The 16324-nt window shown below is 37.8% G+C and overlaps 2 protein-coding genes across 7 annotated transcripts in view; one reads left to right on the top strand and one right to left on the bottom strand.

The window, feature by feature from the left end:
* Window positions 1-358: 358 nt before the first annotated feature.
* HNRNPA2B1 (heterogeneous nuclear ribonucleoprotein A2/B1) lies at window positions 359-10661 on the top strand. 6 transcript variants are annotated; one of them, XR_855695.3, is made up of 13 exons: window positions 360-582; window positions 3518-3553; window positions 3651-3761; window positions 3950-4096; window positions 4381-4591; window positions 4728-4829; window positions 4908-4988; window positions 5687-5749; window positions 7049-7168; window positions 7424-7546; window positions 8197-8279; window positions 9650-9787; window positions 10324-10661. XR_855695.3 is itself a non-coding variant. In XM_011223577.3 (12 exons), exons 1-11 carry the CDS (start codon window positions 577-579, stop codon window positions 8256-8258), a joined length of 1062 nt encoding a protein of 353 aa, XP_011221879.1. In that variant the 5' UTR covers window positions 360-576; the 3' UTR covers window positions 8259-8279; window positions 10324-10661. The 6 variants fall into 6 exon arrangements, 5 of the variants coding, with proteins under 5 accessions (XP_011221891.1, XP_011221879.1, XP_034525329.1 ...); XM_011223577.3 differs by lacking the exon at window positions 9650-9787; XM_034669438.1 differs by lacking the exon at window positions 10324-10661 and having other exon boundaries at window positions 9650-9929.
* The window catches only part of NFE2L3 (nuclear factor, erythroid 2 like 3), a 34215-nt gene continuing 27794 nt past the window's right edge, over window positions 9904-16324 (bottom strand). The window contains exon 4 of the mRNA XM_002912878.4: window positions 9904-16285. Coding sequence (XP_002912924.2) covers window positions 15047-16285 — 1239 coding nt within the window. The 3' untranslated portion in view covers window positions 9904-15046. The remainder of the gene's footprint in view (window positions 16286-16324) is intronic.

Here is a 16324-nt window from a genome sequence, read left to right as displayed (position 1 = left end):
CGGGGGGCGAGGCGCGGATTATTAGAGGCTTTGCTGCAGGGACCACCTCCTGGTTGAGGGGGCTGGACTTTAGGGCTGTGCTTTAAGCTCCTCCCGACAGCGTTAATTTCAAACTGCGCGACCGTTTCTCACCTGCCCTGCGCTAAGGCGGGGGCTGGACCCAATTCCATGAGAGAGAAATACGCAGGACTCGAGCCTTCCGCAATTCACTGAGACCACTTACGCAAGTGACGTCAAGCACTACTACTGGCTGCTAGGGGGGAGGAGTACGTACCTGGCGTAAGGAGGGCGTAGAGCGTTCCCGCCATTGGCGGCGGTTAGGGCGTTTACGCAACGGCCTGACGTAGGGGAAGACGCGTTAGTCGGGGGGAAGGTTCTAGAAAAGCGGCGGCAGCGGCTCTAGCGGCAGTAGCGGCAGCGCCGGCTCCCGTGCGGAGGTGCTCTTAGCGGTGTTGTTTCTCGAGCAGCGGCAGTTCTCACTACAGCGCCAGGACGAGTCCGGTTCGTGTTCGTCCGCGGAGATCTCTCTCATCTCGCTCGGCTGCGGGAAATCGGGCTGAAGCGACTGAGTCCGCGATGGAGGTAACGGGTTTGAAATCAATGAGTTATTGAAAAGGGCATGGCGAGGCCGTTGGCGCCTCGGTGGAAGTCGGCCACCCGCCTCCGTCTGAGAGCAGCGGTGAAATTGGGCCACTTCAAAAGCGGTTGGTTTCAGGATAGTTTTGAAGAGGGTTCGTTAGCGGAGGCCTGATTGAACAGTGCCTTCCCCACCCTCAGCCTGCCGGCGCCATTTCCCTTTGCTGGGGGTGGGGGATGGGGAACTTCCACATGGCGGACGCAGCCCTCCTTCGGCGAAAAGTGGGGCGCGGAGGCGGGAATTCTTACTCCCTCTTCAAAGCACGCTCATTTGGGGGCCCCGGCGTCCCCGCTTCTGAGCTTTTCGGCGGGCTTCGGATTCTCCTGAGCAAGGCTGCGGAGCTCCCCCTCCCCCCCTCCCTTCTCCCGGGAACCGGATTTGGCGGCCGCCATTTTCATTCCTTTCCTTCCTCGCAGCGTTTTTCTTTTCAATCTCTGGATTCTGCTAGTTTGACTTCTTTATCGAAGAATAGAAGTGGTTAACTATTTTTCTTTCTTTTCGGGCTGTTTTCATGCCGTTTCGAGGTGGATTCCGAGTGTTTTGTGAGCTTGGATCTTTAAAAGTCCTGCGCACCTCGTTAGAGGCTCTTTCCCTTCCCCTCGATGAAATGGCGCCATTGCGTTCAGAAGCCACACCGAAGAGCGGGCGGGTGGGGGAGTCGGTTCCCCGGGGCTGGTGCGCACGGTTTAAGAGGAGGTAAAACTTAACCACCGAGGGTATCGGGCCCAGTTTTTAAGTCGAATCGTACTACAAAGGGAATATTTTGTTTTTCAGCCGTCGTGGGGTTTTTTTGTTTTTTATTTTTTTATTTTTTATTTTTTTGAGTAACGGTTTCATCTGGGTCTGCGGTGATTGAAAAGCTGGTTGAATCGCTGGAAACTTTTAGAAAATAAAAATTGGGAGCCATTAAGTTAGTACCGACTGTGGGTGGCAGTGGGGAAGGTGGTTGGGGGGGTGTTGGTTTCACAATTCTATATTTTCCTGAAGGATTTCTTTTGAACTGTAGAATGAACTGTAGAATTCATATTTTAAATAATATTTTTTTCTGGAAAACTTAATTTTTACTGGGTAATAACAGGTTCTTGCTATACGGTAGAAGTTAAGAGGAAAGTGAAAAATGATTTTATCTTTATTTCTTTGGTTAAAACGTGGTTCAGTCCTTCGTTACGAGTAACAGCTGGGCCACTGTGTATTTGAACTTTGTTATTTGCTTTTCTCATCTATGTTTGCTATGATGGTTGATCATTACATTGGTAAGAATAAGGTCTCAAGCGAAGGGGGCCTGATTGGTGATTGGGTATTTTCTTTGACCTTAAGCACGCTTATAACTTTGTTTGTAATCGATAGTGGACATCGGGTAAGTTGGAAAAAAATTGAGGTAAGTAATGAGTTTTTGCCTTTTGTTAGCGATGTGTAAAAATTATTGTAAATGTTCTTTTTTTTTAAACTGCATAATGTGGGTTGTAAAAGACCGATTTAACGTTAATTAGATAAGCTTAATTTAAATACCAATATGTCAGATAATCGTTTAACGAGCTATTCGAGTGTTTTAGGAGCTTGATAGTTTTTTGACCTTTAAAAAAATTTTCAAAATTATGAGAACTGTGCAGGGATTAAAAAAAAACTCTAATTGAATGCTTATTACTGTATATTTTGAGCTGTTCTGAAGTTTCATTGCTGGAGGAAGAAACCTCCATAGAACGGAGTTAGAGAGCTGTAATACTATTTGCTAATAAAGTATTTCTTGTTGCATGGAAAATATTTGACCTTTGGTTTGTATTATACACTAATAATTGTTGCTCCTGTACATTATGACCTATTCTGGTTTCTGAATAGTTTAATTTTTTAACCTAGTTCTCTGAAAACAGTATAACCCATCTTTTCTTAACGGACAGCCAAAAAATACTGGGCTGTTAATGCAGCATATTTGCTTGGTGGTTTAGGGGGCTTAAAATTTTTCAGCCCAGGTTCCCCCCACACCCTTGTGAAATTAGAGACATTTGTGTTGCGTATTTTGCCAGATGGCCATTAAGGCCAGTACACCTGAGTTTTTGTGGGTGTTCCCCCCCCCCCATGAAGTGTAAATTGTAATACAAAACTACTGAGTAGGTAACTGATCATTTAAAGGCTTTTGAAAAGTGAGATTACAGCAAACATTTTACTGCATTTATGGTTCAGTAATAATTCAGATTATTTTGTATTCTGTAAATACCAAATATAAGGGTGCCCACGAAAAAAAACCAGGTATGTTTAAAAACTTTGGAAGCTCTAAACACCCACCATTGGTCATAAAAGTCATTTGTGCCTTGCTCAAAAGAAAGAGGCAGATTTTGTAAGGATTTTTTGGTACATTTATTGGATGTTTAAGTCACTCCCCCGCCCCCCATGGAGAGTTGGTCTTTGGGGAAAGAATGATTTTTCTCAGTGATGTGGTTTTTTTTTTTTAATTGAGCTACATTAGAATCGCCACCAGAGGGAGTAGTAAAGGGAAAGGAAATGTCACTGACAATCCTGAAATGGTGAATTATGGGTTATAAATAAAGAACCAACAGTTTTTATGTTAAGACGGTATATGTACAATGCGTATTTTAAAAAGCCAGTTTCTTTGTTTTGGGCAATAGGATTGAATGCAAAGTTTGATAAAAGTCCTTTAAACCTTCAATGACCAAAGAATAGGTTTATTCCTCTCTCTTCAGAAAGTTGTAAGATAAAGGGATGGTAAATTTATCCAAAATTTAATGTCAAGTAAGTTTAGATCAAGCATTAATGACTTTGAAATTTGTGTAGATCAGCTGGGGCAATTTTTTTTGGTGTAACACAACTAATATGCAGTTTAACATATGGTTTAAATTTGATGTAAGTTTTTTTTTTCCCCCCCAGAAAACTTTAGAAACTGTTCCTTTGGAGAGGAAAAAGGTACTCTGCCAGCAGGTCACCTCATATTTAAGAATTTAATTTCCTGTATACAAAGAGGAAATGTAAATAAAAATTGAAATGGTGTTTTCCTTTGCAGAGAGAAAAGGAACAGTTCCGTAAACTCTTTATTGGTGGCTTGAGCTTTGAAACCACAGAAGAAAGTTTGAGGAACTACTATGAGCAATGGGGAAAACTTACAGACTGTGTGGTACGTTATATAAGTGTCTGCAGATACTAGTCTTTCAGCTGTTGGGCTACTGTGTTTAAGATGTTGAGTAAAATATGGAGAAAATTATTTTAATGTCTTTGTTCATTGTGAAAACTGCTAGTCTTCTAAATTGCTAGTAATTATAAGTAATGAAATGAGGTGCTTAAGTTTTCCCTTTTGGTTTCAAGGTTATGAGGGATCCTGCAAGCAAAAGATCAAGAGGATTTGGTTTTGTAACTTTTTCCTCCATGGCTGAGGTTGATGCTGCCATGGCTGCAAGACCTCATTCAATTGATGGGAGAGTGGTTGAGCCAAAACGTGCTGTTGCAAGAGAGGTGAGCAAAATATAACTTTGTACAATAAATGCGAAGAATATTCTGTCCTACTGAAGATTAAACTAACTTTTGAAAGAACTAAATTTTGTATCTTGTTTAAGCTGTCAGTTTTCTACTCTGATTTTCCTAGATTTGCATATTTTTGAAAAAACTGGGTTCTTAGTCATAAGCTGTTGCTCTGTCTGATGCATTATCATAGGATATAGGCTGTTTTTGATACCCAGATAGTGTGCTTTCAATCATGTTTTGGTTTCTTCTGTTAAGATATTTGTCTCCCATTTTAGGAATCTGGAAAACCAGGGGCTCATGTAACTGTGAAGAAGCTGTTTGTTGGTGGAATTAAAGAAGATACTGAGGAACATCATCTTAGAGATTACTTCGAGGAATATGGGAAGATTGATACCATTGAGATAATTACCGATAGGCAGTCTGGAAAGAAAAGAGGCTTTGGATTTGTTACCTTTGATGATCATGATCCTGTGGATAAGATTGTGTGTAAGTGTCTATAAGTAGTAGGTGTGTGACTCTATATATAAGGTTGTAGGTTTGTTAATTTTTTTTAAAAGGTAGATTGTGCAAGTTTTTTTAACTGATAGTGTTGATATAATGGAGTGTGAACTTTTCATTGCAGTGCAAAAATACCATACCATCAATGGTCATAATGCAGAAGTAAGAAAGGCTCTGTCTAGACAAGAAATGCAGGAAGTCCAAAGTTCTAGAAGTGGAAGAGGAGGTAACTTTTAACTCCTGTTAATTTTTTTTAAAACTTACTGGAGTAAATGCTTGTTACTAACCTGGGCATTTGCTACAGGCAACTTTGGTTTTGGAGATTCTCGTGGTGGTGGTGGAAATTTTGGACCAGGACCAGGAAGTAACTTTAGAGGAGGATCTGGTAAGTTTGAGTTCTGAGTGTTATAAGGGTGCATATGCTCAATTAAAAATTGATTCAATTTGTTTTAGATTCTGGAAATACGATCTAATTTTTTTAAAGTTATTCTAATACTTAAGTAGATTGTATCCTGGTGGGATAGTCTAAATTGGTTGGCCAGGTAGGAGGTTATAGTTAAAAACATAATCTTGCAAATTGTAATCCAAGATAATCGCAGAGTTCCTTTTAGGATAGTAACCTTAAAAAAAAAAAAGTTAACAATATTGCAGCTAGCTTAAAAAAAAGAGGGTACCCCTGAATGGAAGTGAAGATACTGTGGGTGCTTTGTGTATAGGCTTTAAAAGGTGTGTATCAGTTAAATCTTCTGGCTTCAGATAGATTTAAATTACTAATGTGATGAAGTGCCAACAGAAAAACCTGCTGCCCCCATCCAGTGTCATTCTTATAAATAAATGGAATCTCTTAAAATTGAGTGTTGCTAAGTCCAACCCTGGACTTGGTTATTCTTAATGAGATTTAATTATATACATACACTTTTGTATTTTAAGAAGGTAACACCACTGTTCTAGCACAAGGAGGGTGGTTTCTAATAATTTTCATTTAGAGGTATTAATAAAGAATGCAGAGGAAAGGAGGGTAAGAAATTAAAACTAGGGTGAACAGGGTATAATAATAAAAATTTTTTTTCCTGTCTCTAACAGATGGATATGGAAGTGGTCGTGGATTTGGGGATGGCTATAATGGGTATGGAGGAGGACCTGGAGGTCAGTTTTTCCTGCATTTTAGTTTGTGACTTAAAGATACAAGCACTGTGGATTTGTATAGTTAAATATATATATATATTTTTTAACGTTTTGCATTTTACTCTTTGTAAAGGGCTTAGGTGCTAGTGGTTCAGTTATTTGGCTGTTCCTTCCTTCATAGTTTGCATCTTAGTTTTATATCTTATGGAAAGAGTATTTTTGCTTGTAGGTATAGGTACCAGTTGCAAAATCATTTAGGAGGGATTTCATAGAGAATTTAAAGATGCTGTCATGCTATCCCATTGTTTCTCAGACAAAGAATTAGATCTAGATGTATTCTATATGCTGTTTTCCTGAAAAAGCCCACTAGATGTGATTATGGTCAACATGAAAGGGGAAGGATACTAAGGTCAACTGTTAACTTAAAATTAGTCCCTTACCAAGATAAGTCCCCCAGGGTAATTTGTTTAAAAAATAAATAACTGAAAGAAGTTCCTAAAATACACAGTTGTATTCTTGGGCCCATCTAAAGTTGTGAGCCACTGTTCCATAACAAGTGATGTATTCAGTGTATGTTCTGTTGGAGTACAGAAAAGTTTTTAATACTTGCTGACAAATGTCCTAATAAGAATGGGATATTAGAAACTGTGAGGTAGTAATAGACCTGAATGCTGGTTTTGCCACTACTTGAACATGATTAAGTTAATCCTATATCCTGTATCAATTTTGCTTTGAAATCCAAATACTAATTTGGTATTACGAGAAAGACGAGTTCTTGCATTTCAATAATTGGAAACTGTCATTTTATGTTTTTGAATACATGCAAGTTTGCTAATTTCTGGTCCTCCCCCCATTTCTACTCAGAAAAAGGGTGTAGTGGGCTTATTATTTAAGAGACACGGGAATTCAAAACAACCTTGGAATTTAATCTTTTGGACCAGTAGGGGTGTGTGGCTTTTTTTTTTTTGTTCCGCTAGCCTATGCCTCTTGTCTGCCCCTACAATTCTTAAAAAAATGTAACTGTTTCAAGATATCGTCAAGAGAACCTTTAATATCTTTGCTGTCAGGGGAGAGCTGTGGCATTGTGTTTGTCTCTGTAAAGGTTTTTATCCAGTTTGTGAACAGGTGCTCCCTGCCCCTAAATGTTTACCAAGGATAGGTACTCTATACTGCCCTTGAGGCTATTAAGGAAGAGATTTCATAGAGCAAATATTTTGTTTATAAGAATATGTGTTTTGGAAAGCTGGAAATGGGTGTGATAAGACAGTTCAAATGCCATTGAAAATATTAAGTAATTACTTAAAGCTTATTTTATAATAGGTGGCAATTTTGGAGGTAGCCCTGGTTATGGAGGAGGAAGAGGAGGATATGGTGGTGGAGGACCTGGATATGGCAACCAGGGTGGGGGCTACGGAGGTGGTTATGACAACTATGGAGGAGGTAATAAATTCACCTGCAACCTTTATGTGGGAATATGGATTGGAATTAATGACTTTAACACATGAGATTTTGCATTTCAATGTTGTCAGTTGTCTTAAAAACTGTAGAGTTGTAGATAGGTATCTTGCATTTATGCTGATGATTGTTTTTGTGGGAGATTTGTCCTAAATATGCTTACTATGTTTTGCTGGTTTAATGCTTGAATATGTTATTTTGAAGGTCACTGTGCAAAAACCTATTCCAATTTTTTCACAGGAAATTACGGAAGTGGAAATTACAATGATTTTGGAAATTATAACCAACAACCCTCTAACTATGGTCCAATGAAGAGTGGAAACTTTGGTGGTAGCAGGAACATGGGGGGACCATACGGTGGAGGTAATTTATTAGATTGTTTTAAATTTTGTGATTAAAGGATACTCTTTCATGACTTTAAGAATGGAAGACATTCTGATTGCTAGTTTGAGTAACACTTGCATTGTAATGCACTGTTAACTGAAATGGTGGGATATTCAGTGGTATAAAATATTTAGGACTTGGGAAAGTAGGTTAGACATTTAAGATGGGCATCTTTTTCCTTGGCTGATTACTCCCTAAGAAAAAGCCAAAGAAGATTAAGCACATTACAAGTTGTGTAAAGTTGTAGGAATTCTCTTTTTGAAAGTTAATTGAATAAAAATTTGGTATTATTTACTAAAAGTATGTTTAAGGACTTGAGAAAGTTTGTAGTAGTACTAAACCAATGTTTTATGCCTCTTATGTAACCCGGTACTGACTCCAATGATTGTGGTAGACAACCCTCTAAAGGAATAGCCACAGTAAAGTGTTTATAAGTGTAAAGGGCAAAATGAAACTTTGTGAGTCTGGATAATTGATCTCCCAAGTAGTAGGTTAACTATCAGCAACTAACAGGTTATGAGCTGTGTGTTTCAAGGAGTCTAGATCTATAAAATAGAGATCAACTATAGATCATATTACGCTTCTTAATGGAAAATGGAAGTAAGTTTGCTTTCTCTTGCTGTTTCTAGGAAACTATGGTCCTGGAGGCAGTGGAGGAAGTGGGGGTTATGGAGGGAGAAGCCGATATTGAGCTTCTTCCTATTTGCCATGGGTAAGTAGCTTTTGAGTTTTACATTATTACTGTCTTGGGAGATCTAGCTGCCAGGAGTAAAAGCTTTTTAGGATCATGTTATCTTTCCTTAAAATCTGGTTAGATGGATAATTTCATAACCTATTTTTTTTTTACTCTTTACTTCTGTTGAAACAGGCTTCACTGTATAAATAGGAGAGGATGAGAGCCCAGAGGTAACAGAACAGCTTCAGGTTATCGAAATAACAATGTTAAGGAAACTCTTATCTCAGTCATGCATAAATATGCAGTGATATGGCAGAAGACACCAGAGCAGATGCAGAGAGCCATTTTGTGAATGGATTGGATTATTTAATAACATTACCTTACTGTGGAGGAAGGATTGTAAAAAAAAATGCCTTTGAGACAGTTTCTTAGCTTTTTAATTGTTGTTTCTTTCTAGTGGTCTTTGTAAGAGTGTAGAAGCATTCCTTCTTTGATAATGTTAAATTTGTAAGTTTCAGGTGACATGTGAAACCTTTTTTAAGATTTTTCTCAAAGTTTTGAAAAGCTATTAGCCAGGATCATGGTGTAATAAGACATAACGTTTTTTCCTTTAAAAAAATTTAAGTGCGTGTGTAGAGTTAAGAAGCTGTTGTACATTTATGATTTAATAAAATAATTCTAAAGGAAATTGTGTAATTATAGACTTTTTATTTTAAATAAGTTAAGGAGTGGGTAGTATAATTAAGGTCCATTGCAAAGCTGTTGTTATATTTGTGTAAGATAAATGCTGGTCAGATATAAGTGTGTTGTCTGCAATTCATCAGGATTAAATTATCTAGATAACTTAAGGGATATCTCTGCAAAGAGAAACACCTTTTTAGATCTTTTAGATGCTGCTTCTTCAATGCAAGGAAAGGAAATAACCCCAGCGAGGTACTCTTCAGGGATACAGGTCTAGTACAAGAGAACTCTTGACGGCTACTAAGTTCAGCCAGTCTTAAAAAACTGTGCTGTTTCTACAAAGCTTTAACTACAGTAGTTTATAAGGATGACAACGAAAGCTGAGGGTGTAGAGCAAAATAGTTCTAAGCTTCAGTTAAACTTCTTTAGGTAAGATCTTATTTACTTTTCCTTTCTTAATTTTCCTCCCCAAAAGATAAACTAATACTACTCTTCAATGGTCTTTCAGTATAGTGGTTCTTATGTAGTTTAACATAGCTATAAATTTGAGTTTAACAATTTATAAACTCAAGAGAATAATCTTAAAACCCTGTTTTCCAATCTGTCATTTACTTAAATTATTTTGGTTGTTCCCCCCCCCCTTTTTTCCTTCTTTCCCACCCCCCTCCCCCTCTATGAAGATTCAGGTGCTTAACATATCATTTTTTTCCCTGCTGGAATTTTAGCATTGATATGAACCATGGACAAGTATATTCTGCTGCCACAAAGACTGTAAAGTGCTTCATTTCAACAGCTGAGGCGCAAGCCAAGTGATCATTAATAAAGCTTTTCTTGGTTCCTTCAGTGGTGTTGGTAGTAAAATGGTAGGTAAAAGTTAGGCTGCAAGTTCAATAAATCATGAAAGTACCCATCATTACACCCTTGTGTATTCACATTTCTTGGATCAAGCATTTTGAGTGAACTAGTGGTTTTTATTAAAAATAAAGACATTTTGTTCTTCTGTTATATGGTTGTTCTAGTTTTACATGCTGATCAGGCTCAGGAGAAGGTAGGGTAAAATGGTTGAAACTATTTCCAGATGATAGTTTACCTACGAATAAAGTGTCTACGTTATAAATCCTGTATGTATCCAGTACTAAATATTTGGGTTTAAATGTGGTAATTCTTTCCCAACCCCCTACCTTATAGGAGAGATGTAGGTTGGCTGCTGAAATTCTTAAATGTCATCAGAGTTTGATTTGCCTGGCTTTATTGCCTTTTCAGGAATGTGATAATCAGGGCATATTCTACTGTATGCACCAGTGAGTCTTCTTTGATCCTAAGACCACCACTGAAGTTATTTAGGTTCTTTGGACAAACATGATAAACTTCTTCAGATACTTTTTTTTTCCTTTGGCAGGAAGGTGTCTTGCTGCAGGTAACTAATGAAGAAGTGGTCAACCACAGAGTCTTCAAGAAATAAGAAATTCTGTACCATCTGAAAGTAGTTCTTGTTGGTGCCTTCATTTAAAAGCACTTTTAAGTTTAAAGGGAAATGTTTTCTGATAAAATACAAACTTCATTTAGTACAGGTTCTTAATATAAAACAATTACAAATTGAGTATTGTTTGTAAACGAGTATAACATCAAGTAAGCTAGAGAGAAATGTATCATGTTTTAAACTAGGTTTTGTGAGTAGAGAGATAAAAATTCTATTTTAAATATAAAGTTTATAAAATAAACACTTTTGTATTCAAATACTTGGTGTAATGTTTACACATAAAATGTGTGAATCTTGTTCTATAAACATTCAGTTGTCTAAAAGATTGCCATCCCCTAGATTTTTAAAGCAGTTTCACAAAGCTATGCATATTGCCATTTTTCAGTATTGATAGTCAAAGACTAAGAAAAGCATTGTGGACATTATTGGCTGTCCCTAATAAAATGCTATTCTTTATTTACTGTACATTCAGCGTTTGAATACTGCTCTAGTTTTCTGGCTTTACCGTGTATGTTTAACATTGCTGGTGGCGTTGTTACAAATATTTTAAACAGCTGGAGTGGTCCCAATAATGTGACTGCAAAGCACTGAGACAATCTGTCATGGTAGCTTTTCTCAAATGTCAAATTACCTTTATATGCATTTTAACTGATTTTCAGTGGTTGTCTTTTTAAAGGTTTAAATATGGTGGACAGAATTGAACAAGCAATGGCTTTTTTACTTGTACATATTTACCTGAAACAATGAAAGATAACAGGAAATATACATAGTAAGATTAACATTTTTTGGGGGGGGTTTGATAATGAGGTAACTTGCAGGTAAGTCAAACTGATGATTAACAGAAGATGAGCTAAGCTGTTACTTGCTTAAAATACAGTAGATGGGTCCAGCAACTGTAAACTTTAGAGTACGAAAAGCAGGTTAAATATATATTTGAAGGTTTCAAAATGCAGCTCTACCAAGAAGTCGAACTGAGAAGGTAAATGAAGTTGGTATAACACCATAACCTGAAGTACCCACCCCTTAATCGGACAAATTAAAAATTTAATACACAATAGGCTGAAATGATCTGACTTAACTGCAACTAAGTAGGTAATGTTGAGTAATCAACATAGGCATTTCCCTGTGTGTATGTTGTATATTGGAGCTGTTAATTTTCTGTTAGAACTTGAGGTTTAAAGTAGTTCAAAAGTTTTCGAAACGAAGTAACATTTTTTTCGCGTATGAAGCGTTTATATTTCTATATCAGGCTTAATCCTACACCTCAGTACTTAAGGATTTGGAGCACCAGTGAATTTGTTACTTTACACGGTATTTTCAGGTCAACAACTTGAAAACAACTTAGCTATCTGATTCTTGCTGAAGCTCAAGGCTGCAGTTAGGAAAAGCTTCACTAAGACAGGGCTGGCAAGTTGGGGCTGGCTATTTTTTTTTCTATACTGAGCTATTGGAGCAATCAAAACCCTCCCAGTAGGATCAATATTTGGAAAGTAGTACCTTGTATTCTAATGGTCACATGTGGATGGAAGGGGTTTACTTGTATGACTACTGAGAAGCTAGCATCATTGGGAGCCATACTGAGGGCTGGCTTCCATGTTAGAGTGTTAATCTTTACTGGAAGTTTTTGAAACTGGTTCTATCACATGTAAGGTTTTCAATAACTGGTGTATGAATACAAGCTAAGATGGTATGAAAGGAATTATAATTCGTACTAAGTGTTCAGAGTACTGAGTTAATTTAAGAAAACTTAAATCCTGTTTCTGTTCTTTAGTAATGACAATTAGTAGTTCACAAGTGTGGGTTCCTTTCCAAAAAGGTAGAAAACACTAATCCCAATATACTAAAAATAGATAACATGCTCTTCACAAAATTTTATGTAAATCAGATCTTTGAGCTTTGGAATGACTGTACCTAGATGGTTGATAAACCCCATTCAGTTTTAATGACACCACTGTTTATTACTGCGTCGATCACTTAGATGTAACACTTTTTGGTGACTGGTCAAACCAGTGAGGTGAGTAGACTACCCAAGAAAGGGGCAAATTCATCTCTGAGGGTGCTAGAAGGGGGAAATTAAGATTGATCCAGATGTATAAAAAGCATTTAAGTTCTAATACATGTACTGTGATTAGGCTGACGTTTCGTTCTAGGGCTTGGATGTGTGCAAATTGCATTTTCTGACTGCTGTATTCTAAAGTTCCTTGCTGAACTGAAGCCAGCCTTGAGAGGGACCCAAATTATCCAGACATTCTTTAGTACATGTTGCATGGAGATTATATACACTTGAAAATCTAATTTCATTTGTAAGGTGGTTCAACATGGATGCCTGTTGATGGCTACTTTTGAAATATGAAGGCTTTATGCAGAAAAGGAAAAATGAGATACTGAGAATCTGGCTGGTGGACCAGATTGCTTCACTTCGTAACTTTGTAATAGGAATAACTTCAGGATTAACAATTGTTCCCCATAGGTGAAAAAGGTAAGACTAATTTCCTGTTGGGACCAATTCAAACTGGGATGTAAGTTTGGGCCTGTCTACTGCAGATTCAAGAGCGGAAGGGGTGCCCACCAGAAAGTCTTTAAAAGCAGCCAAGGGTTAATTAATTAGTTCTTTAGAGTAAGCATTACTGATCCCCCTTGAAATTTGCATTTGTAAACTGTATACCAAACAACTTGGGAATGTACTGGAGGTATGAGGTCACATCCCATCCCTGAAAACCCTGTTTCAATATGTTGTTTCTCAGTTCACAGTCTTGACTGCATAACCATGTCTTGTTCAGAGTAACTGGACTGAATAGTGGTTTAAGGAATGGGTGAGATAGCTAAGTGAGCATTTTGGATCTGCAGCTGAATAGATTCTATTCGCTAACATTCACCTATCTTTCTGAACTCCAGGATAACCTATATTTTAGATCACTGGGTAGAACATTTTAGTCATCCTTGGGTGTCCAATCTGCAAGGGAATTTAGACTAAAATCTTAGTGTGGAATTTCCACTGCTGAAACTGGTGTATCCTAGAGTAAGCAGCTCAAGTTTACATGCTCTGAAGCCTACCGATTTTCCAGATGCAAACTATTGTTGCAAGCTTCGGTTATGGTGAATGTCTTAAGTCCCCCTTCTTAGGTCCCTATTTACCCTATATAATACGTCTGGTGTATAGTTAATTGTGGTGCTTGCTGTTTTCAGGGATTTGAGGATAATGCAGTTTTAGAAGGGTTAGCAATTGGGTGGATAAAGCTGCTTGTAAAGTTGGTACTGTGGACGTTTAAATTGTAGATTTAAAGTAATTTCTGTGGAAATGTGCCCTCTGTGCAGCTGAAATCAAGTTACAATCACAATCTGTATTCTCTTACAAAAAGCCAGTGTAAGTTACTGTATAAAACTGACTAGAATAACTGTCTAGGGCCTTTTTTGTTGGGCAAAATCTAGTTTTGAAAGAAATGCCTAGGCTCTGTTTATAAAAGCTTTTAGTATAAAAATCTAGACTACATTAACTCTTCTAATTTTGAAATTAAGCATTACACTAGAAGTATTCATGTTAATGTTGCCAAACCTTGAACGTTTCCATAAAATTACCTCCAGCTTACTGTTGCAATAAGCTCTTTGAGCTTTCATTACAAATGCCATTATTTCTAGAACTATTTAGTTCGTTTTCAAATCCATTTGTTTTTTAACCAGATGTTTATCTTTTTCCCTGTTTTAAGCATTTAAGAGTCTTTCATGTGGTTCCAGTTACTCCAGTTTTTTGGTTGTAAAGTCCATATTCCTCTACTGACTTCCCCCTTCCCCTACTGTTGGCTCGTGTTCTTTTATGTAATGTTTTCACATTGTAACGTGAGGCCCTTTGGAGGAGAGGTCCATGTTCTAGATGTGCAATCATTTGTACAGGCTGGCTTAACTTGCTAGGTAACTTCTCTGTATGCAGGTAGCTCTGTTCTACTTAGAAGAGGCGAAGTCTTCTGTAACTGTATAGGTCTTTGTCCTTAGGCATTGAAGCCCCAATTTTGTTGCTTGGCATCTTGGTTTAGAAGTTGGGTAAGTCGAAGGGGGTGACTCTGATAGATTCTTATGCAGGTATTAAAATCCACACTGTGTGCTCTTACTGGCTATGTGTATCACCTGTATTCCTGAATGTGGGTTTTGTGGAGAACAAATACATATGGCTAAATTTTATATAAGAAAATTATACAAATTCAAATATAAAATTTATTTCCACAGAAAGTTGTAAGACTCCATATATTCAGTGCTAATTACTTCAGTGCTAAAAAACTAAAAACTTAAGCTAAATTAACATTGCATTTCAAGTCATAAAAACCAAAATGTTTAAAAATAATTTACATCCAATGTTTGCTCTTTGAAGGGACCATGTTACTGGACTTCTCCTGTCAGGTTTTCATGTCACCCTGTTTTTTGTACGTATTTTGAGTCCTGCATACAAATGCAGTCAGACTTGATGAAAAGTTGTGGCTTCCCAAAATTTCCCACAGACGTGGCCATAAAAACTTCAAAATGTAGTCCTGAGTGATTCGAGTAGGAGTAGTAAAAGATATTTAATACTTGAGCCAAACTTTGAAGCAGTTTTGTGGCCATGTATCAGTTTGATACCTTATACATCTTAACGGAATCCACCTTCAGTTTCTTCTCACTTTCTTTTTCCTTTACGGTTTTCCTTTTTGTGGCCTGAGGTCACCAGTTCCTTAGGTACAATCAGAACACTTCCATCTTGGCCGCACTGAAGAACATACTGGTTTGGATTGACTGGCCTACCTTCATTGTCTCTTAACCTACTAAAAACATCATGATAAAGGTCATGCAGTTTTTGTTTCATTGTGTTAATAGCTTTGTTATACTGAGCTCGTTCTCTCTTGAGGATTTCCTTCTTGGCTTGCAAGTTACATAAATCATCTTCAAGATTCAGAATTATGTCCAGTTTGCGTTTACGACAGTTCTGAGCAGCAACTTTATTTTTCCCTCTTCTTCTGATATCACGGATGAGTGACACTTGTAAATCTGTCAGATAGTGCCTGCTTAGCATGTTGTTGAAAGAATCAACGGGCATACGGACGATTTCATCTACAGAGAAAGGGATATGCAGAGCCTTAGCACGCTGCTCATCACGGCTTAGGTTTCTGTCTGTGTCATTAAGGTACTGACTTATTTTCGGTGACTTCCCATGGCGTGAAAAAGACCTAGAGGTGGATTCTAGAGCACTTGGCTGTAGGTGATAAGTGTGGTTATGAAATATGTGTTGAAATGCAAGATCCCCATGAAAGCCAGAGTCACTCCTATGATCCATGGGACAAAGCTTACTGGGCTGTGGGCAGTAGCCACCTACAGCCCCTTCCAAATCATGGGGGAAAGATTGAAGGTCACTATTAGAACCTGTAGCGCCATCTTCACATACACAGTGAGAGGAATTAGACTTGGTGACAGAGGTACTATTGTGGCTTGAATTTAAGGAAAGCCCAGAATCAGAATCTGGTTCTTCAAAAAGCTGAGACATTTCCATTGGATCAAAACCTTCTGTGGCCAAAGACATTAAATTTATCTCATCAAATATATTTATATCAAGGTCATGTAGAAGATCTTGACTTGTTAGATTCCTCATCTGATTGCCAACAAGGGGAAGAAGTCCTGTCAGATTAGTTCCAGGAAGGGTCTGTTCAGGATTGGTAGTATGAGAATTTAATTGCAGAAGTGGTTCTTGTGGTTGTGAAGTCCTTGCTACTGGTTCTCTTCTAAAAGTAGTGTTAGGACACAGCAACATGGCCTCATGGAGATTCACATCATGACTTATAGCCTGGCTAAAGTTTACATTATGTGTTGAAGAATTCATGCCATCATTGATATTTCCTGGAAAAATCTCTCCAAGTGAGATGCCCTGAAAAGGGGGGGAAGGGAACCTTATTTCAGTAGCAGT

Source organism: Ailuropoda melanoleuca, chromosome 1 (genome assembly GCF_002007445.2).
Source record: "Ailuropoda melanoleuca isolate Jingjing chromosome 1, ASM200744v2, whole genome shotgun sequence".
In the NCBI taxonomy this organism is placed as follows: Eukaryota; Metazoa; Chordata; class Mammalia; order Carnivora; family Ursidae; genus Ailuropoda; species Ailuropoda melanoleuca.
Note: the sequence above shows the minus strand (reverse complement) of the source record. Positions and strands in the feature narration are given on the sequence as shown.

Excerpts from the sequence above, each read along its gene's own strand:
- HNRNPA2B1 (XM_011223577.3), top strand. Across the intron at positions 3,554-3,650 it reads TTCCTTTGGAGAGGAAAAAG|AGAGAAAAGGAACAGTTCCG; the intron begins GTACTCTGCCAG and ends TTTCCTTTGCAG. Across the intron at positions 4,097-4,380 it reads AACGTGCTGTTGCAAGAGAG|GAATCTGGAAAACCAGGGGC; the intron begins GTGAGCAAAATA and ends CTCCCATTTTAG.